Genomic DNA, 22,466 nt, shown 5'->3' with positions numbered 1-22,466 from the left:
TATTTTTAACGTACCTTGTGTACGTTTATTTATTTTTTTTTTTTTAGTGTTGGAATTGTAAAATGTATAAAATGTTTGTAGATTATGTATAGATTGTACAGAAAAGTATATCGATTAATTACTCGCATTATGATACTTAAAACTTTTGTAAAAAGTTTGTAAATAGCTTGATGCTCAAAACTTAATAGTTGCTAGTCGTTTATATATTGCATTGTTTAAAAAAAAAGAAAATTATGTACCTATATATATATATAAATGTAGATAATTCAAAAAGACTATTATATTATTGTATCGTATGTGTCATCACGAAAAATGTTAATTCCTAAATAATTAATATATAATACTCTGCATCGTTTCAAATTTGAAAAAAAAGTTCTTATTCTTTGAAAACCATAACAAATATTTTTATTAATTATTAATTTTAATGAAACAAGGTTTAAGATTTTTTTTTTGACGTTAAGTTTCTCTTTCTTCATGTAAAATGAAATATACAACGAAATATTTTTTGAAAACTTTTTCAGAAATTAAATTTTCTTTTGTTTTTTGAAATTCTCAAATTTTTGTTTTTTCAACAATTTTTGCTTCTTGAAGAATTTCATAGAATTCGAAAAAGGTGAGCTGAAAATAAATTCACGTTATTCATTGTTTTACTCTTTACTAATTGTTTCTTTTTTTTATAGTTAGAAAAAGAACACGATGAGGCGTTGCAATTTCCGATTTTTTATCCGGTGAGTCTAAATTTCAAATATTTCTATTACATTAAAAAAAATTAAATTAATCAATAAAAATTACTTTCAAATTTTCAATGTTTTCATAATTTTATTCATCGAATAAATAATAGCTCACTGACATTTTAATAAAGTTAATAAATATCAAAAAGTGGCAAAAAATTGAATTAAAAATCCTTTTTATTAAACTTCAAAAAAATAAAACAATTGAATATGGAAAAAATTTCAAAACTGTCAAAAATTCGAAATGATATTTTTTTTGATAATTGTATTTTTTATTTTCTAAATAATATTCTGAAATAAATAAATAATACGAAATAAAATAATATGTTTCGTAAAAGAACAATAAATGTGAGAAAAATTCCAATTTTTTTTCACTTCACAATATTTTATTTTTACATATTAATAATTTTTTGTCTTTAGTCTGTGTTTCCTGATTTAGACAATGAAATGAAATTAAAACCTCTTGTACTTGGTAGAAATGAAGTTTCTTATGATTCACGAGTGAAAATTAGTAATTGGTAAAAATTATTTTTTGACAAAAATAAATAAAATAAATAAAAAAATAAAAAAAAAAACGTTATATTTTAGGCAAAATAAATTTTTACGTGAACCACGTGATAATACTGAATTTTTTCCACCGAAAGGACATTTACAAATATCAACTTATAAACAATTGGGAATTAATGAATCACAAAATTATTTAACAGAAACGAAAGAAAAAATTAAAGAATATAAAATTGAAAATTTTCAAAAATGTTCTAAATCAACTCAGCTGCTAAATATTCATTCTTTTCCACTGCAAGACAGGTAATATTATTTTAATTGATTAATTAATAATTTAATTAAAATTTTTTTCTTCATTCTCAGTTTGGATGAAAAAAGAAAATCGTCAAATGATGGGAAATACTCTTTGAAAAATATGCAAATAGAAGAATTACCAGAAAGTATATTTAGACGAACACTTGGATATTCTTTGGAAGATCTTGAAAAATTTGAAGGAATTAGAACTTTTCTTGACGATGATTTAGAAATTATGCAAAAAATATTTAAATTAAAACGATACAATAGATAAAGTATTTTGGAAAAAATAACATATATAAAAATGGTAAGTTTATGAAAATTATTAATTAAAATCTAAATTAGATATATTTTTAATAAAACAATTTTTTTTTCATTATTATTTATTGTCGGAAATATTTTTTCAATGTTCTACAAGGGTTTGATTTATTTTTCTTTTTTGTGTTTCTAGAGGAAGTTTAAAATAAATTAATTTTCAACTTGGATTAAAATTGTTAAATTAATCAATTTTTTTTTTGTTAAATTCATAATCCACAGTTAAAAATTTACATATATAACTAATGATTCGCAGATTATTAAAAATTATTTCAATCACTGTTGATTTCTACCAAAACGAAGATGTCCATAATCTTCAAATTGATCACGTTTGCCAAATCTCATGTGACCGTAATCGTCAAATTTTTGCCTCTTATTTGGATGTGGTATGTCATCATCTTCTTCAAAAATTTGATCCTCCATTGCGAAGCTTGATAAAGTGGAACAATTTTTTTTTTTCAATTAATAATTAAAATTTTCAAATTCAATTTAAATAGCGTTTATTGAAATTATTTTAATATCATTTGAATAACTTATTAATCAATATAATAACTTATAATTAAATAATTTAAAAGGATATTTTATAATGTTTAAAAATTAGTAATTAAAAATTGATTTTTCAATTACCTGGGAAATAATGGAACATTGTGAAAGATTCTAGGACGAACTGCAATATGTTCCGAATTTGATTTTGTCTCAATTTTTCCAAATAGTAACCAAATTGTCGCCAATGTTAAAAACATTGTTGTTAATTGGTTCATTTTCTGTTCAAAAAAATAAATGTATGAATTTTTTTTTGTTTCAATTTTAAGTTTTTATTTGTTTTATTTATTTTGAGCACTTAAAATTTTCCTAATTCTAAATTTTAATGGGAATCCGATATTAATTTTATTGTTAGAATTTTTGAACTATTAATCATTGTTCTTTTTTTTGTTCACAGAATTACAATAATCACTCGAGCACTTGTGATAAGAAAATAATGAGAAATCACAAAAAAAAAAAAGGGGACTAACTCACCTGGAAGAAGAAAAGAAGAACTAGAAGAAGAAAACTTGAACGAGAGACTGAGGTAGTTGGACCAATTTTTATAAGCTTATATACCCACCAAGCAAATTCCCAGGAGAGTTGAATTTTTCCCTTTTTTTTTTTTTTATTGTATCTAAAAACGGCGATAAACAATTTTCTTCAAGTTTTAACATGCTACTTGTAATCTCATTGATATTCCATGCTCGCATTTTATTTTCAAAATGATCGACAGCTTCTTTAACAATATTATCAAACGCCCTCCTAAACAATATTTCTCTTCTTATAAATTTTATTTTTTTCCTGAAATTTCACATTAATTCATACCGACAAAGGTGAATGATTAATATTACAATTGAAAAGAATTTTTTTCGTTTTTCGAATTAGATTTTAAATTAAATTTTTTATTGATAAAAAAAGGATCTACTTTTGATATTTAAAGATTTCAATTAAATTCGAGAAAAATTCTTCATATTTTATACAAAAAAAAAATTTTGTTCTTTTTTTTGGCTTCCCAGGGAACAAAATTTATTCACCTTGATTGATTGGCGGGAAGAGAAAAAGGGAAATTTACGTCATTGACATTGGAGATGAAGGTCAAAATGAGATTATCGCATCAAACTCCTTTTTTTTTAACGGCTTCACTTCTTCTAGTGCTTCATGAAAGTTGATAAAAACTCTTTGTTTTTCATTGAATTCAGTCATTTAGTGAACGGTGAACGAATGAGAATGACAAATATGAATTTAGAAACACGACAAAGAGCACTCTTTGAATGGTGGAATGAAGAAACGGAATATTTCTTTCAAAGAATTGAACATTGGGCAGCATGTGCAAGAGGATATAATCGTCTTCGTTCGCAAAAAAATACACGCAATAAAATGAAAATTATAAAAGAAGAAAATTCATTATCATCACGATGGAGTATTGCTGGTAATAAATTATTTATTGAAGAAACATCATTTAATCCACGTTTACAACCATTAAATCGTTCATACGCGAGACAATCGGAACATGAAGAATTAAAACTCAATTGTTGTGGTACATTAAATTATCGATCAAATGGAAAATTAGATAGCACATGTCTTGAGACTTATAGTTACGATCATAGTATTTATTTTAAAACAATTGGCGATTTAAGGAGAAATCGTGATGAAATTATAAATGAATCATCATTAAAAATTGATGAAAAATGTGATATTGAATTAAATGATGATGAAATTGAAGAATTTTGTCAAATTAATGTTGAAAAATTTGATGAAAATGCAAATATCTATCAAGATAGTGATATTGAGAAAAATAATTTAGAAAATTGGAATAATAATAATAATGGGAAAATGAGGGATTTTAGAAAAATTGGCAAATATCAACAAGTAGCGGGAGATGAAATTTGGCCAGGGGTTTTAGTGACCTATAGGAAGAATATCGATCCAACCTCATCACCCCATCGATATGTGGAATCAGTGAGTGGGAGTGATTGTTATTTCGTTCCCGGGATGTGATTACATATAGAAAAAAAAAACTAAATCATAAATTATTAAAAATGATTTGGAATATTCGATATTTCCCCCCCCCCCAAAAAAAAAGGGGGTTCCATATAATTAAAAAGGAGATAAATTTAATTTTAAAAAAAGGAATCAAAAATTGAGCCTGAAATGAAAACAAAAAAAAGTGTAATTGAATTATTCTTTTTTTGCAAAAATGAAAAATTATGTTTCTAAATAAAGATTTGGATTTGAAAAGAGATTTAAAAAAGTAATGGAAGCATTTTTAATTAATGGATCTTAATTTCTGAATTTTTGGAGAGTTTCTCTCCTTTTTTTTTTTTTTTTTTGCAAATCTTTCAATTTTATTATTTAGACATCTTATATTTAGATTGAAATATGTATATAATTGTTATATTTTGCGACGCATGCGTTTCTAACGAATGAAACTACGCACGCGTTCCTGATGTTGACAAATCGATTACTTTCAAAGGCAATTCCTCTCGAGGTTGAGTGGTGCACAAAGTTGTATTTAAGCGCAAAAGTAGAAAAATTAGTGAAAAAAAACAACAAAAAAAAATGGGTAAACGATTGGAAAATGTTGCAGCGACAGCATGCATGACAACATTATTGATGCTCTTCAATTTTGTCTTTCTGGTAAGAAATCATCTTTTAAATAAAATAATTTACAATTTTGTCTGGTCCAGCGAGAGAGAGAGAGGGAGAGATGATGATGATGATTTCCCCCAGGATTAATCCATTTTTCTTTTTTTTTTTTTTTTTTTTTTTAATTCTCCTTCAATTTTTTAATGAAGTAATAATAAATCACTTTTTTTCCTTTTCATTATTTTTAATATATTATTTTATTCTTTTTGAAAAATTTATCAGAAAAAGATAAATTTGAGAATTTTTTTTTGTAGAAACTAGTATAAAAAAAAATTATTTTTTTCAATATATAGGAAATTTAAATAAAATTGAAAAATTTGATTTTGAAAAAAAAAAAAATTTATTGATAAATTATTTACGAGAAATTGGAATTATTTTTATATTAATTTTTTTTTTGTTAAATATATAAAATTTTGTTTAATAATATTGAATATTATTTTTCAGTCCTCGGGAATATTAATGCTATTTATTGGGATTGCCATGAGGTTGCAATTGCGTGATTACGTTGATTCAAATACGGAGGGAAGTGGAGCTGCTTTATTGGCATTAGCTTTTTTAGGAGCAATTGTCGTTATTGCTGCGATTCTCGCCTGTTGCTGTACAGCTCGAGGACATCCAGCTCTGCTTTATCTGGTAAATTAACAAAATTCAATTCAATTAAAAAAAAAAAATTTTTTATTTACTATGCATTTATTTTAATTGAAAGGTCATTTGATAAAAATTTAAAACATCTTATTTAATTTATTATTATTTTTTTGTAATATTTTTTTTTTTCAAGTACGGAGCATTTTTGGCAGCAATTGCTCTACTCGAATTGGGAGCTGGAGCTTCTGTTTATTCTTATCGAAGCACATTAACTGAAGGATTTGATCAAGGACTTAATTTCAGTTTGGATGCTTATACAGACACCAATCCAAGGACAACTCATGTCGATTTTATGCAAAGCACGGTAAAATTAATTTTTAAATTAAATTTCAAAAAAATTAAAAATTACATTTGAAATTATTAATATATAAATAAATTAATATTAAATAAATAATAGTTTATTTATATATATAAAAAAAAAATTTATTTTCAGTTACAATGTTGTGGTAACAAGGCCTATACTGATTGGTACAATTTAAAACATCCGCAAGCTGTTCCACTTTCATGCTGCAAAGTTCCAAGTGAAGAATGCTTGACCAATGATACAAACAAAATTTACACCCAGGTAAATTATATTTATTAACATTTTTTTTTCTTTAAATTGAATAAACGAATGATTTTTTTTTTTTTTTAATTACATTTTTCATTTGATGGAAAATTATTCAATAATAAAGAATAAATAAATATTTTAAATATAAAATAAATTTTTTTTTTTTTTACAATTTCCAGGGCTGCTATAATCGAGTGATTGAATTGATAAGCAATAATGTTGGTATCGTCGCTGCCAGTGCAATTGCATTTGCATTTTTCCCATTAATTGGAGTTCTATTGGCCTGTTGTCTTGCTAATAATATTAATAAGGCGAAATATGAGCAGGTGGCCTAGCCCGAATAAAGTCAGGAGAGAATAATTCCATCTCTCCACTATTGTGAATATAAATTTTAAAACTCAATTTTAAATCAACAAAAGCATTTCAAAAAATGTTTATTCGTAGAATGGAAATCCTATAATCTTCATTCAATTTAAAAAAAAAAAAAAAAGTAACGAAAGAAAGAATCTGATTGAATTATAAAATACAAAACAAAAAAAAATGAAAAGAGAAAATGAAAAAACCCCAGAAAACACACATTTAGCTTATTAGAAATGATGAAAATGTATAACAATTACAAAAAACAATTTTTTTTTCAAATTTTTGATTAAAAAATTATAAATACGTAATTGTTATAAATGTGACTGTGTTTGCTGGGCAATGCACGATATTCAGCAAACTAATGTGATAATTATTCCCAAGTACCACAATATTATTATAATTATTATTATTATTATTATTTTCTTATATACAAATTAAAATTGAGCCGTTATTGTCAATTTTGACTTTTTTTTTTTATTACAAAAATTATTTTTAGCCATTTAAATTTTTTTTCAAATTTGAATATAGGAATTTAATTTTAAAAAGAAAAGTACAATGACAGGCTCAATTGTATAATTTGTATATTATTATAAAAGATAGTTATTGTATTTATTAGAAATATACAAATTTTTGTAAACTCCCAAGGTTTAGTGAAAAAAAAAAAACCATAAAACGAATTAGTTTACTTAAAAGTAAAGCTTTATGAAAAAAAAAATAATATATAAAAAAAAAGAATATTTTGTTAATAATATTGAATCTGTTTCTGTAAGTATTGTAAAATATAATATATATATATATGATATAATTGTTTAAGTTACGATCAGATTCTATCTATATATACAGCGAGATATATAAATATTTAAAAAAAAGAAAAAAAAAACCTTTATCGTCTTCTCTGTCTGATGCTCATAAGTCAATTATTATTTTGTTTTTAAACTTTATTTTAAACGATTATCTACAAAATATAATTTTTATTGTATAATTACAACAAAAGTATATAATACATATTTAAGGACAGATATTGTACTTAAAAAAAAAGTATTTTAATATTCGAATGTTGTCTATTAAAAAAAAAAATATATCTATCCTTAATCAATGTTTAATTACTTTTTAATTCATTTAATCTGGATTTCTGTAAATATAAAATTAAATATTTCGTTTCAATAATATAGATTATTTATTTTTAAGTAAAATCTGTTCTATAAATCTATATTTGTAAAAAATAAATAAATAAAATGTTAAGTAATGTTTGTGTTTTTTTTATTCAAATAATAAATTAAAATTAGAAGTGATAAAAATAAAAGTATAATTTAATTTTTATAAGGACAATAAGAAATAATTAAATGTGATACTATTTTTTTATTCATTTAATTTATACGCATTATTTAATTTAAAATTATAAAATCAACGCTTGAAAAACAAATTTATTACATATAACACAATAAAGACCAAGTTTATAACGAAAAACTATTCTCTGAAATTAATTAATAATTATTAAATCTATTACACGTTGATGTCTTTATAGAAATGTCGAATTTCTACTTAAACGAACAATTCTCTTTCTCTTTTTTTTTTTTGTCATTGATTTATATCAAAAGACGGAAAATTCATTATTATTAATATTATTATTATTATTATATATATATTACAAAATACGTTCATTCAATCTCTATTGGGATTAGAAAAAGACCCTGGTAAACATGCTGTTGTTATAAACGCCCTGTGAATAATAGAAGAAGAAGAATTATCTTAAATGCAACGAAACTAAAGCGTTGCAAAAAAAAGAAAATTAAAGAAGTGACAAGTAATTAATAGTTTCTCACTCTCTCTCTCGTTCTCTTCGGTTTTTATTAACCATGAGAATAAAATACCATTAACATTGACGATTCATACAAGTCAAATTCGATTTCGTCATTTTTTTTTAATGCGCAAAAAGCTAATTACAATGGTTTTTTTTTCCAATTAATTATTAATATATTACAATGGTTCCCTATACTCAAATAATTTGTCACTCCCAAATTATTTAATTATTTCTACATTTTTTTTTTTTTCATAATCAGTAAAAGCTTTACAAAAAAAAAAAAAAAAATTAAAATAAAATCAAATTTCCCTTTAAAAAGATGAGAGAAATTTTTTTTTTTCTAATATACAATTAATTGTGACTATTACAATAATCGCGAGAGTATACAAATTTGCGATTTACATCTTTTTAAAGGAAAAAAAAATGTGAGAAAAAAATTATTTTATATATATATATATAATTCTTATTTTCTCTCCCAACCTTTTTATATAATTGGGATGAACAATCTTTTTGTTTTCTATACAAAAAGAATTATTCTTATCTATATATATTTATATGCGAATTAAAAATTCGTCGCTGATAATTAATTAAGTTCTACTTAATCAGTGATAAATAAAAACTTTGGATATGCTCTTCACGTCAAAGTTACGCAAACGATCGTTTTGATCGAATTTCTCGGCAGTTTTCTGTTTTGTTTTTTTTTTTCCCTAGCGAAATAATAAATTATTTATTAATTATAATCATTAATCACAAATATATGTAACAACGTTGAAAAAAAAAATAATTAATTAATAATAATGTCATCCAAACGAGTTATCAAATATCAACAATTTGGTGTGATAGCAAAAAAAAATTTTTTCCTGTAGAAAAAACGTGTTTCTCTTTTTCTATAGAGAAAAAATGTTTTTCTTTTTAAAACGAGATTTTTTTTTTCCAAAATTAAAATCGTTATATTCACAAACGATTCGAGCTTTTCTTTTCCCTTTTTTTTTAAGATCAATTTTTGTGCTAAGAGATTAAAAAACATTTTGCACCAGAAATGTCTAGTAAAAGAAAAAAAAAAAAAAAAATTCTGTCCGTTGTTACTAATAATGAACACTTGAGTAGAAATCTTACACGCTTTCTTAAATCGTAAAACGCTTCTTACAAAATTTTTTTTTTTTTGTAACAATATTCGCAACGAACACACAAAGGTTTGGTAGTATCTTAAACCGTTTTTTTTTTTTCATTCAGTCCCCGTACACATACAACATCAATATAATTAATAAATAAAAATCTCAAAAGGCGATGCGAATTGCAATATGATTATTCGGTATTATTATTAATATTTATTATTATTATTAGTATTATTATTAACTATTATTATTCTTATTATTAATTAATTATTATATTAAACACTTCGAATGTTTCTTTTTTACCTTTCTGAATTTTTTTTTTTTACTTTCTCGCATAAAGACGTAAAAAAAAATTTACCAACAATTCAATTTTTTCACAGACACATTTGATTATAAAAATTCTTTTTTTTTTCTCTTCTAATTTTCCGACGCGCTATTAAAAAAAACATTGAGATCTAAAAGTTCGAAATTGTTTTCCCAATTCAAAGCGTTTATAAATAGAAATTTTTCGTAACATTTAATTAGAAATACAATATTTGAAAAAAAAACAAATTTTTCATTTTAAATTTAAACGCTTTAAACATCGCGAAATATAGAAAAAAAAATGCTTTTAATTTAATAACACGTGTACTTTGAATAGAAATAACAAAATAAAGTACAAATGTTATAAATATTGAAAAGCTTTATCGAACTTTTTTTGCAATTTTTTTTTTTTTAAATCGATTCAAAGAAAAAAATTTTAGATCCTCAAAGAGGCAATTCGCATCTCCACTTTTTCTCTTTCATTATAATATTCGACATTGAGATTAATAGTTACAAGATTTTTTTTTTCTTTACTATACGTTACATTAACTAATTGATTTGGGAGCCTTGGTGTTCTCTCGGGGAAAGAAATTAAAAATCATGATTCAAGAATATAACAATCAAAAATAATAACAATAATTATTTAAATTTAAATGAAATTGCTATTAATAACAAAAAAAAATATGAAAAAAGGGAATTTAAGAAATTTTTAAAATAGAAATAATAAAAACGCGAAATAAAAAAAGAAATATTTGCGAAGGAAAAATTTAAATATTTTTATTTTCATATAAGAAAACTGAATATTTTAATCATTATAGAATCCGTATCTGAACCGCTAAAAAAAGCTAAATCTAAAATCTAGATTTATTTTTGTTCTACTTTGTCGTTCACAAGAAAAATAATTGCAGTTTTGAATTATTTATCAGTGCTTGTTTTTTTAATATTCTCTACTTTTGTGTATGAATTGGATTAAAAAAGTGGTTTTTTGTTTTGCATAGAAAAATTCAAGAAATTTGAACTATACGGTGCACGTCAAGATACAGTTTCACTTTTTTTTCATTTTTTTTATTTATTTAATCTAAAGCCGTGCTTAAATCAAAGAACACTATTAATAATATATTACAAGTATACAGGATAGATTTAATCACGGCGTTTAAATTAAATTTTATTTTTTTTTTTGGAAATTAAAAATAAAAAAAAAAATACTCGATTAGGGTTCGAAAAATGAACATCAAGTTTTTTTTTCACAAATTCAGCTAAATGAAAATAATAAATAAAAAAAAAAAACAAAGTATCAAAAACAATTTTTTGAGGCATTTTGTCATCTTATATTCATATATTTATATAAATGTTTCTTACTTTCACAAGTCATTTTATTTTTATTAAAACAGAGTATCAAGTTCTTACAATATTACAGGAAATTAACATTTTATGTACATTTCCAATTATTCGATTATATCAACGATAAATTAATATATATATATTAATATATATTTCACGTGCAGAAAAAAAAATATATATACACAAGAGAAAGATAATTCTTTCAATAAAAAAAAACCTCCCTTAAAAAATCTAACAGTTAAAAAAAACTCAATTGAAAGACTACGAAATAAAAGAACAGTATAAAAAATTCTTTTTATTCCTTACTTTTCTTAACTTGGAAAATAGAAACTTCTATAACTACTTAAAAAAAAACTAAAAAAAAAAATATATAAGTACCTGCCTCAGAAAAAAAGGAACTAAATTCAACATCAACATTTTCAATAAATATTAAACTTAATATATAATAATAATAAAAAAAAATCGAATTGTCAAATTTTCACTTGAGTCAATCTAAATTAATAAAAATAGTGTCATTAAAAGAAAGTAACATTTACAAAAAACATAAGATGACCTAAAAGGTTAAAAAAAGAAAAAGAATTCTCAAACCCTATATCGAAAATTTATGGTCGTCGATTTATTATTGGTTATAGTTGTTCATCATTCGGAGGCCATTGACCCGTGTGATTCCAATCCCAATCTTTGCCTTTGGGACGAAATTTACTTGTATTATTATTATTAGTATTACTGCTTGTACTACTTGTACTGCTGCTGCTGCTACTCGCTGAATTATGCCAATCGCGATGAAAAAATTTCTTTTTAAAATGATGTCTCTCGGAATCTGATTGTTGTTGTTGTTGTTGTTGTTGTCGTTGATATTTCAATGGCACTGATGTTGGTCCATTTAATGTAACACCACCATTAACATTTGAATTTAAACGTTGTGGACTATGTGGCGATGGTGTTCGTGGTGGACCAAGCGCTTCATCTGGCGATGGTACAATAGGCGGTGGTCCCAAAACAACACTATCTGAACCTAATCCACTATCGGGACTTGTATTAACACCTTCCGTTGATCTTCGTCTTTTATCCAATTCCGTCGATGCAAATGCAACCAAACGATCGAATCCTGAACTTATTCTGTCCTGCCAATCTGTCTCTCCATCTGAAAGCATAAAAAAAAACAAAAACCACTTCAAATTCACTTTTTTTTCACATATTTTCATAAAAATAAGCCTCAATTTCATTTTTTTTTAAATCATTTGAATTTTAATTCAATAAATTTTTAGTTTTTGATAAAAAAAAAAATTTAAAAGGAAATTTAACACAAATGAATAAAAAAAATAGATCTCCTTTTTTTATGAAAAATACAATTATTCAAAATTATGTACTTTGTTATTAATATCTATTATAATAATAATTAATTTAACATTTTCAAGCGATCAATCTTGGGACTTTAAATTTCTTTTTCGATTTCGTTCAAAAATTTTAAATAATTTAAAAAAAACCTTTTTCAATAATTGAATTGAAAATAATCTAAGTTAATTGAATTTTTAAAGAATTTTTATTCAAATTATTTAAAATAATTAATTTAGAGAATAATTTTAGTTAAAAATTTGATAAATAATAATTGAAATAAAAAAGATCTAAAGAAGATCTATATTGTATAATAAAAAAAAAACGTATTTTGTTTAAAAAAAAAATATTCTAATTAATTTTTATTAATTCATTAATTATTTAATTATTCACAAATATTTACTAGTTTTTTTTGAGAAAAAATTGATTTGTTCTAATTTAAAATAATTATCAAATCAAAGATGGGGAAAATATTATCAATAGTTAAATTCGAGTTTTTAATGATTGGCCAATTAAAACTAATTTATCCATTCAAACAAAATTTTGAACTAATTATTTCTATTATTTTCTAAAAAGAAAGTAATGAAAATCTAAAAAAAAAGGTGACAGTTTTACGAAATTTGATACCATGCAAACATGCGAAATCTTACAAAAAAAATACCAATGAAGAAAAGAACAGCTATTTAGAGTATTAATTATTACACGTGCAGTTTCCTTACCAAATTATTGTTCCACTTCTAAAGAATGACTGAATTTTGCAACTTTATTATAAAATTGAAGAATAATAAAATAAAAAGCCAATATTTTTCATTTTTAAGTTGCAAAATTTCAGGATGAATTTTGTTTAGTTGAACAACTTATTTTCATGTAAATATCGAAACAAATTATTTAAAACAAAATAATTTGAGAGATCGACTAATAGTATTTGAAATACTCTTTTCATTATTATTATTATTTTTTTTTTTTTTAAATCTGTCTGTGTGTAATGTGTGAATTAAAAAAGAATTATATTTTTTTTTTTAATATGGTGAACGACGGAATTTTTTTTTTATTTTTTTTTTTTTGTGACGGAGAAATAATTTCGACAACCCCTGCGGGACAACTCACCACATAACCACGAAACAACTGAAAGGCCAGCCAATATTTGAATGAATTCATTTCATTCTCTCGACCCCTTCCGTTATTTTTCAGCGTGTTTCTCGAATCTCGGAAATAAAAATAGGTAGAGCATCGGGACTTGTGAGGGAGATCGAGTGTGTGACAGAGAGCTAACCAACAAACAGCTACAGTGCATCTAGTAAATATATTAAAAAAGTGAAAAATAAATATAAATAAATGATGAAAATAACAAAAAAAAATTCTATCTCCTTTAATAAAATAATGATTATTAAAAAAAAAAACAAAGAGAATAGATAAAAAAAAAAACAAGAAACTAGTAATGCAACATTCAAAAAGTTTAGCATAGCATAGAAATAGAAAAGATTATGTATTTTTAAAATCTTTTTTTTTTTTTTTAATCAATTGAAAACAAAATTTTACAGAAAGAAAGAAAAAAGAAAATAAGTTCTAATACGAAAAAAGGGATGATTTTCTAATTACTGGTAAAAAAAAATATAAATAAAATTCAAACTCATGCAATCTCTCATTTAAAAAAAGATTGTTGATAAAAAGTTTTTTTAAAAAAATGAAAAAAAAACTCACCGTCATCACCGGTTCCGTTACGTTGTCGTTGGCTCATATGTGGTTCATCAACTAAAGGTGTTGAGGTATTTGAATGTGGTTCAACAAGTGGACTCAACGGTGCTCCGCTTGTGCTGACTGATGAAACCACAGATTCCGTTTTTATTCCTGTTGATGATGATTGTGATTGTGATTGAGATGTCGTTGGAACATTACTGTTCGAATAACTCGAATACGGATGATACCTGAAATAAAATTAACAAAAATAAATTTACTACTCTTTTTTTCTCAATTCTCATTATTTATTGATCTATATTTTTTTAAGCTTGTGAAAGAAGTTTTCCTTTTTTTTAAATATATAATTTTTCTAAAATTTAATATTATTATTAATAATAATAATAATAAATATTTAAATAAATAATAAATGTACCTTCGACTATTATTCGTGGAACTTTGGTCACTTTTTATATTACTATTTTGATTGTTAATTATTCTCGCGTGTAAGGATGCAGCGAGACCCTCAACGGGTAATCCATCACGATTTGATGACGATTGATTTGAATGATGAGACGAATTATTGTGAGATTGTGTCAATGGTGGTGTTGGATTATCAGAAAAGTATGATTCATGATAAGGCTTCATGTCAGCTCGTGGAAGTTGTACCGGTGTATACCTGAAGAAAAAAAAAGAAAACAAATCTCAAAAATTAAATTCCCTATTATCTCATATTTTATAAATTCAGACCTCGAATCGACTTTCAAGACGCAAATAATGTCAATTTACATTTCCAAAAGAAAAAAATCAATTTTATTTATTTAGATTTTAATTAGTTAATAAATATTTTACTTTAAATAACTAATGTTTGATATTAAATGAATTTTTATTAATTCCTTAATAAGAATATTATCAAGAAAATTAATTTCAAATATTTCCGAATGGAAGAAATTCAAATTTTTTAGTTTGATTTAAACAATTTATTCGAATTTAAAATTTTCGCTTAGTTCTTTTTTTCTTTTTGAAATTTTTAGAAATAATTGAATTTTCAAAATATTTTGTTAAATTTTTTGGACAAATAATTAAATTTTACAGAATTAAAATTAATTTATCAAATAATTTTAGATAGCCTTTTCTTAAATAATTGAATTTACGATGATTCCGATTTTTTATTGTAATTGAATTTCAAGTGATTTTAAATTGAAATTTTTGGTGATTTCTGTTGCTGAAGAATTTATTAAAAATTATGGACAAAAATTGAATTTCAAATAATTTTTAATTGAAAAATGTTTACAGATAGGTAATTGAATTTTTTTTTTTTTTTTGAAGAAATTACATATTAAAAATAATTGAATTTTGAAAGAATTATAGTTGAAATTTTTAGCAATAATTGAATTTCAAAAGATTTTGTTAAGTTTCGGACGATAATTAAAATAATTTAGGTATACAAAATAATTTTAATTAATTTTTTTCTTTAAATAGTTGAATTTTCGAAGATTCAGATTTTTTAAAATAATTGTATTTCAAGTGATTTTAAATTGAAATTTTTCGATAATTTTGCTATGATTTTCTTTTTTTTAAACAATTATTGAATTAAAAAAAAAATTTTAATTTGTAAAAATTCTTTCAGATAATTGAATTTTTGAAGAAATCATTACAAATACCTGAATTTTGAAAGAGTTATAGTTAAAAATTTTCAGAAATAATTAAATTAAAAAAGATTTTATTAAGTTTCAAATGATAATTAAATTTTACAGAATTGAAAATAATTTATCATTTAATAATTTTTAATTAATCTTTCTTTTAAAATAGTTGAATTTGTCCAAGATTCAAATTTTTTTTTTTTAATATTTGAATTTCAAGTAATTTTAAATTGAAATTTTTCATTAATTTTATTTGCTATGATTTTCTTTTGTAAAGTTTTAAACAATTATTGAATTACAAAAAAATTTTTAATTTCAATAATAGTTTATAATTAAATTTGTAAATTCATTAAAATTATACTGAAAACAGATTAATTTAGAGAAGAATTTTAATATTTTATTAAAATAATTCTGTAAATAATAAAAAAAAAAAAAGTAGTTTTTTTTTGTACAAAAATATAAAAATAAAAATTGTAGGGTTTGTAAATTATTTAAATAAAAACATACCTTTGCGGTTGACTCGAGGGCGTAAACAAAACGGAAGATCGCGATGTTGTTGGCGTTGGCGTTGAAACTGATGTCGATGTTGGAGCATAACTTGCAACATGCGCCAATGTCGCTAAACCAGTGTCACCTTCTGCGCTCGCTGGTCGACTTATTGGCGAATAAACAGTTTCGGGCCGCATTAAAACACTCATATCAACCGCTGCATTTATAATCGCTTGATTTGATATTTCCAATGTTCTTTCAATTTCACCGCTAACTAAATCGCCAATTGTCCTCGTTCCCAATAAACCACTTGTACCTGATATTATTCGATTTTCATGATTTGATTGTCGCGTGTCATGTGTTGTTGTTCTTTCCGTTGTTGGAATATGCGACGACGTTAAACGTTCCTGTGACAAATGACGACGAAGCGCCAATTTCGCTGGCGATACCTAAAATTTAAAAAAGAAAATTAATAAAATAAAAAAAAAAAGAAAAGAGAAAGAAGTCAAAATTATTGTTAGGAATTAATAGAAACAAACCTGTGTGTAATCGGGAGCTGTGACATTCGCAGGTAGAGCCATTCGTTTTCTATCGGGTTCATTTTGTTGCATTTGTTGCATTTGAATTTGTTGCTGTTGTTTATTACGATTTTGTTGATCCTCATTAAGAACACTGGTAATAATACTCTTTAATCGATCCTCGAAATTAGCAACTCTTGGCGGTTCTTGAATTCTTGATTCTTTACATTGTGATTGAACTTGCGTTGAAGGTGTAGAAAAACTCAATGTAGCTTGCGGTAATCTTGTTCTCGTATTATTATTATTATTATTATTGCTAATATTATTATTACCACCACTACTACTACTACTACTACCGTTATTATTATTATTATTATTATTATTAACAGGATTAACACTCGATTTACTTGGTATTCTACCAGCTTCAATTTGTCGTCCAGTTTCAAGTATTTTTTGTGCCAAAATTTCCGGATTATTTTCTTGAATTTTCCCAATATCAGGAACGTCGGGCCAATCTTGCGATCTTGATCGACTTTCACGACTTTTTCTCGATGGGGGATTTTTACTTTGCTGTTGTTGTTGTTGTTGTTGTTGTAGCTGCTGATGCTGTTGATGATGTTGCTGTTGTTGATTATGATGATGTTGACTCAAATGTTTTGCGTTCAATGCCTCTCTCTGTTGTTGCGCCAAATTTGCCGATTGTTTTTCCGAACTCGTTCGTTCAAGTACATTTAACTCTTGTTCCAGTTTTGATACCTGAAAAAAAATATTTTTTGTTCGGTTTTTCGAATTTAAAAAAAAAAAAAATTAAGATTTCTAACCTGTGAATGAAGTCTCTTTCTTTGTGACATTGTGGTACAAATTTCTTTAAGTATATAGTCCTGAGTTAATGGTTGTGGTGGTGTGGGAAGATTATTTGAACCTGTATTAAATTTCTCTTGCATTTCATGATAACGTTGAGCAGTTACTTTTGCCTGTTCTGTTTCAATATTTGATACTTGTGCCTGTAATTTACTGGCTTTATTTTGCAATTGTTTATGTCTAAGGACAATTTCTTTGGCCTTTGCCAATAAATCACCAGGCGATGTTGCATTAATTCCCAATTCAGTCATACGTGCTTTTAATAATGCCACACTGTCATCAATTAAAACTTTAATTTGTTTCTCAAGTTGAGCGGCTCTTGATTGTAATTTTGAATTTCGTTCACGTTCTTTAGCAATATCAGCGTTCACCGATGCACGATAAGTGGGCGTTTTCATTGAATCCAACATTTCCATAAATTGGTCCCTGTAAAAAAAAAATGGAATTTTTTTTTGTAAAATAAAAGATATTTTTGAAAAATATAATATTGATAATAACCTGTAGAGATCGAGAAGAATTTGTAATGCATAAGGAGTTGCTGCCGGTGCAGCGGGAATACTAAGCTCCTCATGAACATTATTTGTATTTTGTTGAAGTGAAAGCGATAGTGATGATAATTGTTGATCAACGCAACCAGGAGCTGGTGGTGGTTTTTTACCAAGCGCCTGAGGCGATGTACTGAGTAATGTTTGACTATGAAGAAGATCAAGTCCTGAGATATTTATTGCTTTTTTCGGTTTTGTTTTTTTAACACCACGTCCTCTTTGACGACCACCACGTGCTGGTTGTCTTGTTATTCCATTGCTCGCTTTTCGATTTAATTTTCTACGCATTTTATTTGGTTGACGACGTGTTTTCATTGATGGTTCATCTAAATCCGAATCACTATTCGTATTATGTGCTTCGGAATTATTTGGACTATCCAATTGTCTTGAGAGATCTCTCTTGGCGCGTTCACCACGTTCATTTCTACTTGACATTCTATTACTATGGCTGGCAGTGTTACTTATCACAGAATCATTATTTTCAATATCAGGTGCACCTTGTTTATTTTTTAAACGATGAAAATAGCGCTCGAGTTTTGTCCGATCAATCACGTGAAGATAATAAGACACTGGTTTACCCGTCCACGATACTGATCCCTTCAACGGTGACATTTCAGATACGTGCATTATCGTTCCAATGTCTAGAAAAAAAGGAATTAATTACAAAGAATTGAATTTTTCTTTTTAAATTAAAAATAGAAAATTTACCGCTGAGATTTCTGTCAGTTATCCTGAAATTTAAAGGACAGAATGATTTCGACGAAACAATGCGTGCACCATCGCGTAAATCGGCAAATCTTTCTTTTAATTGATGATCAACATTTGGGCCGAATGCAAAATTATTTACAAATACAATTGTGGCTCCCGTAATACTCTCTCGATGTTCGTCAGCTAAAAAGTCACCTTTCACTATACGATATTCTCCGCAACGTTTACCATACCAATTGAGCCATTTTCGAAAATTTATTTCCATGCTCTGGAAAAAAAAACAGATTCATTAACAATTATTCTAAATAGCACATTTTTTTTTAAAACCTACCTGAGCATATTTTGAAGGCACGTCTGCCCTCTCGACGCCAATACATATTTTACAAAATGTAGCCGCAGCCATTTGAAGGACAACTTGTCCAACTCCAGAGCCGAGATCAACGAAAACATCGTCTTCAGTAACATCAATTTGATCTATCATTTGGCAAACGAGCTCGTAACTTGTTTCTCCATAAACCTCGGGTGAAAATGGCTCATAATTATTTAATTTATCTGGTTCGACAACAGCTTGATTGTACGTTTGCTGAAGAATATGACGAAGTAGACTTCTACTGGGCCTTTTATTTAATCGCTGTGACGGTAAACTCGTACCTTTTTCCTTTTTTTTAAAAAAAAAAAGAAAAATCAAATAATATTTTTAATATTGCAAAAAAATTTATTATAATGAAAAAAAAGAAAGATTTCTTACCAATTGAACTAAACTGTCAATAGCCCTATTAAATCTATCACACAAGCTTTTCATACTCTCAAAATCGCGAGTGTCATAATTGCAAAGAATATTATTTTCTAACGGCAGTTTTAAGTCAGGTAAGTCTTCGCAAACCCATCGCATCGTCTCAACCACGTCCAAAGCACCATCGTGGCGATCCTAATAAAGAAAAACAGACATTAATTTACCAAATAATTATCAAATTTCTTTTTAAATTTTTCTTTAAAATAATTCCAAGAAATTCGAATGTCAATTAAAAACATTTATAATGAAAAAAAAAAAAAATTATAAATCAAATGAATGGAAAATTTAGCAATTTTTCTAGAATAATGTAAATATTTCCCGAGTGAATCCTTGAATTTGAGTTATTCCATTTGAAAGTGTGTATAAGAATGACTTAACCTTGTTAGTCATGGAGCTAATTGTATTATTAGGATGATATACAGCATTTTTTTCATTCATTTTTTTTTCGCCTATTCAACTATTAATTATTTACCTCCTTTTTTTTACTGAGTTTAAAGTGAAAATTGCATTACAATTCCAAATACTTATACACTAATTCCTAAATAAAATCAACAATCTTTCATAACAAAATACAATTTTTATTTTAAATTTTCCCAGTATTCGTTACATTATATATATGTAAAAGTATGTTTAGAATATAAAGTTTGTGAAAACAAGAATTACCAACAATTAGTCAAGCTCTTTTTAAAATTCAACTTTCACTTATTTATTCTTCTCTCGAAGCCAAAAAGTCCGGACACAGGAAAAGACTGTAAATTATAAGAATGGGACTTTCTAATAATATTTCCGTTTTCATAAAAAAAAAAAAAATTAACGAAAAAGTCCACGAGATCGTTATTTTTATTTCTATTTAAAAAAAATGTTTATTTTCCATTTCAATAAATTATTAACCAAATTAAAATCAAAATAATAAAGAATCAACGAAAAGTAGGTCAATTCAATTATTTCAGTATTTTGCGAATAACCAAAAATAAACAAACAAAAAATTGCAATTTTTTTTTTTATAAATTAAAATGGGGGAAAAAATTATGACAAAAAATGAAAATATATATTTTTTTATTCTGAATAGAACAATCTCCTTCGATGAAACAACATGGGAATCTTTTGTTGTTGATCTCAAGTTCTGCACTGATAAACATTAAATGGCGCGATTTCTAAAGGAATCAGCTGTGTATTGGTAAATGGCATGCGCGTAAGGGTTTCCATGTCGTGGGGCATTATTTTCTCATCTCTCGTTCGCTAAGAAGTCAAAATCTTCCCCCCCCCACAATATTACAATCTCCATTTATCCAAAACAATTAAACAAACTTTCACGCACAAATTTTATTTTGCACACGTACATTTTTGCTTGCTTTCGTGTTGCCATTACACACTTGGAAAAGAGAGAAAGAAAAAAAAAAACTTACGGATCCTGAACCCGAGGTGAGGGGCCACTGATAAACGATAGGCTCAGCTCCGGCCGGGGAATGTAGTCGTAATTCCATGCTTTTTTTTCAACTACCCAGGTCGTATTTGAAAATAAAACCTCGGCACGTGACGTAATCACACAGAATACCGTTGTTGGCGTTAGTGTATTGCACTAGGACACTATCACCACGTAGACGACGCTCGTTGACCCCCCCCGCTCAGCCCGAGCCACTTTCTTCCCGCACATCCAAACGCCGTGAATTATCGTCCTTGACGGACGTTTCTATTTTTTTTTTTTAATTTTTTTTTTTTTAAACACCTTCCTGGTGAAACACAATTTACACTTGTTCTTATCGGGCTGAGGAGGGTTTGCCAAAAACCCACCACCCCCACAAGAAGAGAGAATCACGGGTGCACAACAGAAAATTGCGGAACAAGTTGAACACTTTTTTGGGGGGGGATGACGACATCAAAACATGGCGTCATTCCTCACTGTGTGCGCCTCTCGCGATATCTGCGCAAGCGCTTCCATTGAACTTTAAGGCGAAACACGTTCTTTGCAAAAAAAAAAAAAAAAAAATAACACACACACACACTAGAAAAATATACACAATCCAGAAAAATAAAGAATTAAATAAAAAATGTCACTTGAAAATTTGTAATTATACTGAAATTTTTTAACACTTTTTCGATTTTAATCAATTTTCTTGTTAACTTGATTTTGGTGTACGTTCCTGAATGTTGACCTTCGATATTTGACCTCTTGTGTTTTGCACGTAGCAAGCTATACACTTCCTCGTGGTTCCTGAAATAGAGTGTGTCTCCCGCTCCTTGACAACTTATAAACAATGGTGAAACCATTCATAAAAGTCAATTAGAAATGTCCTTTATTTATTTTTATTTCATATAGAAATATTGTCATTTTCACAAGGATTTAATTCACGGCACTTTGTTTTTTTTTTTTACTTAATTTTTGCAAATACAATTATCATTTTGATTGAATATAATTTTATTTAATTTTCCGTTTAGATTGAAAAATTCCTTATATAGTCTTTCAATAAGAAAAAAAAATTATTATTTATAATGATTGTCGTTTGTTGACTGAAATGATTATTGTTAAAATAAATAACGCCATTTTTAAAAAATTATCCCAAAATGCGCGGACATTTCTGCGCAACTTTTATTTTTCGCGCAAAATTTAAATATTTTAAACTGTATAACATTTTTTTCTTATTATTATATTGAGATATATTTAATTTTTTTTCCACATAAGATAGAAAAGGATAAATGTAAATTAATCTTTATTCATTGTTATTAATTAGCGATTTTTAGTTTTTTGCAAAATATATAAGCAAAATTTTTG

The 22,466-nt window shown here is 25.9% G+C and overlaps 5 protein-coding genes across 7 annotated transcripts; 3 read left to right on the top strand and 2 right to left on the bottom strand.

Annotated features, from left to right (window-relative positions):
- The first annotated feature begins 534 nt into the window (after positions 1–534).
- Positions 535–2,230, top strand: LOC127277272 (uncharacterized). 2 transcript variants are annotated; one of them, XM_051298251.1, is made up of 6 exons: positions 535–613; positions 681–728; positions 1,152–1,249; positions 1,320–1,538; positions 1,599–1,836; positions 2,101–2,230. In XM_051298251.1, exons 3-5 carry the CDS (start codon positions 1,179–1,181, stop codon positions 1,801–1,803), a joined length of 495 nt encoding a protein of 164 aa, XP_051154208.1. In that variant the 5' UTR covers positions 535–613; positions 681–728; positions 1,152–1,178; the 3' UTR covers positions 1,804–1,836; positions 2,101–2,230. The 2 variants fall into 2 exon arrangements, with proteins under 2 accessions (XP_051154208.1, XP_051154207.1); XM_051298250.1 differs by lacking the exons at positions 535–613; positions 681–728 and adding an exon at positions 956–1,079.
- LOC127277274 (drosulfakinins) lies at positions 1,904–2,990 on the bottom strand. The gene is made up of 3 exons (XM_051298252.1): positions 2,862–2,990; positions 2,472–2,608; positions 1,904–2,274 (listed from the first exon to the last, which is right to left on the bottom strand). Exons 2-3 carry the CDS (start codon positions 2,603–2,605, stop codon positions 2,121–2,123), a joined length of 288 nt encoding a protein of 95 aa, XP_051154209.1. The 5' UTR covers positions 2,606–2,608; positions 2,862–2,990; the 3' UTR covers positions 1,904–2,120.
- Positions 2,772–4,624, top strand: LOC127277270 (uncharacterized). The gene is made up of 2 exons (XM_051298248.1): positions 2,772–2,913; positions 3,386–4,624. The coding sequence occupies exon 2, from the start codon at positions 3,528–3,530 to the stop codon at positions 4,365–4,367; it is 840 nt and encodes a 279-aa protein (XP_051154205.1). The 5' UTR covers positions 2,772–2,913; positions 3,386–3,527; the 3' UTR covers positions 4,368–4,624.
- Positions 4,625–4,777: 153 nt separating this feature from the next.
- On the top strand, positions 4,778–6,953 carry LOC127277271 (tetraspanin-7-like). The gene is made up of 5 exons (XM_051298249.1): positions 4,778–5,006; positions 5,460–5,648; positions 5,794–5,964; positions 6,094–6,225; positions 6,390–6,953. The coding sequence occupies exons 1-5, from the start codon at positions 4,929–4,931 to the stop codon at positions 6,543–6,545; spliced, it is 726 nt and encodes a 241-aa protein (XP_051154206.1). The 5' UTR covers positions 4,778–4,928; the 3' UTR covers positions 6,546–6,953.
- A 3,765-nt stretch (positions 6,954–10,718) lies between these two features.
- LOC127277262 (histone-lysine N-methyltransferase, H3 lysine-79 specific-like) lies at positions 10,719–22,231 on the bottom strand. 2 transcript variants are annotated; one of them, XR_007842347.1, is made up of 12 exons: positions 21,103–22,231; positions 19,652–19,831; positions 19,235–19,561; positions 18,904–19,171; positions 18,149–18,836; positions 17,611–18,076; positions 16,811–17,545; positions 16,290–16,720; positions 14,576–14,818; positions 14,167–14,390; positions 13,573–13,759; positions 12,131–12,274 (listed from the first exon to the last, which is right to left on the bottom strand). XR_007842347.1 is itself a non-coding variant. In XM_051298230.1 (11 exons), the coding sequence occupies exons 1-11, from the start codon at positions 21,178–21,180 to the stop codon at positions 11,757–11,759; spliced, it is 4,158 nt and encodes a 1,385-aa protein (XP_051154187.1). In that variant the 5' UTR covers positions 21,181–22,228; the 3' UTR covers positions 10,719–11,756. The 2 variants fall into 2 exon arrangements, 1 of the variants encoding a protein (XP_051154187.1); XM_051298230.1 differs by lacking the exon at positions 13,573–13,759 and having other exon boundaries at positions 10,719–12,274; positions 21,103–22,228.
- Between the last annotated feature and the right edge of the window lie 235 nt (positions 22,232–22,466).

The sequence above is a fragment of the Leptopilina boulardi genome, unplaced genomic scaffold (assembly GCF_019393585.1).
Source record: "Leptopilina boulardi isolate dan_hultmark-lab unplaced genomic scaffold, ZJU_Lbou_2.1 LbouV2_165, whole genome shotgun sequence".
In the NCBI taxonomy this organism is placed as follows: Eukaryota; Metazoa; Arthropoda; class Insecta; order Hymenoptera; family Figitidae; genus Leptopilina; species Leptopilina boulardi.
Note: the sequence above shows the minus strand (reverse complement) of the source record. Positions and strands in the feature narration are given on the sequence as shown.

Excerpts from the sequence above, each read along its gene's own strand:
- LOC127277272 (XM_051298250.1), top strand. The coding sequence starts at position 1,056 with ATGTTTCGTAAAAGAACAATAAAT. Across the intron at positions 1,250-1,319 it reads CGAGTGAAAATTAGTAATTG|GCAAAATAAATTTTTACGTG; the intron begins GTAAAAATTATT and ends GTTATATTTTAG. Across the intron at positions 1,539-1,598 it reads TCTTTTCCACTGCAAGACAG|TTTGGATGAAAAAAGAAAAT; the intron begins GTAATATTATTT and ends CTTCATTCTCAG.
- LOC127277274 (XM_051298252.1), bottom strand. The coding sequence starts at position 2,605 with ATGAACCAATTAACAACAATGTTTTTAACATTGGCGACAATTTGGTTA. Across the intron at positions 2,275-2,471 it reads AATGTTCCATTATTTCCCAG|CTTCGCAATGGAGGATCAAA; the intron begins GTAATTGAAAAA and ends CACTTTATCAAG.
- LOC127277270 (XM_051298248.1), top strand. The coding sequence starts at position 3,528 with ATGAAAGTTGATAAAAACTCTTTGTTTTTCATTGAATTCAGTCATTTA.
- LOC127277271 (XM_051298249.1), top strand. The coding sequence starts at position 4,929 with ATGGGTAAACGATTGGAAAATGTTGCAGCGACAGCATGCATGACAACA. Across the intron at positions 5,007-5,459 it reads TCTTCAATTTTGTCTTTCTG|TCCTCGGGAATATTAATGCT; the intron begins GTAAGAAATCAT and ends ATTATTTTTCAG. Across the intron at positions 6,226-6,389 it reads CAAACAAAATTTACACCCAG|GGCTGCTATAATCGAGTGAT; the intron begins GTAAATTATATT and ends TACAATTTCCAG.
- LOC127277262 (XM_051298230.1), bottom strand. The coding sequence starts at position 21,180 with ATGGAATTACGACTACATTCCCCGGCCGGAGCTGAGCCTATCGTTTAT. Across the intron at positions 19,832-21,102 it reads TCACCTCGGGTTCAGGATCC|GATCGCCACGATGGTGCTTT; the intron begins GTAAGTTTTTTT and ends TTTCTTTATTAG. Across the intron at positions 16,721-16,810 it reads CAGCTCCCGATTACACACAG|GTATCGCCAGCGAAATTGGC; the intron begins GTTTGTTTCTAT and ends TTTAAATTTTAG.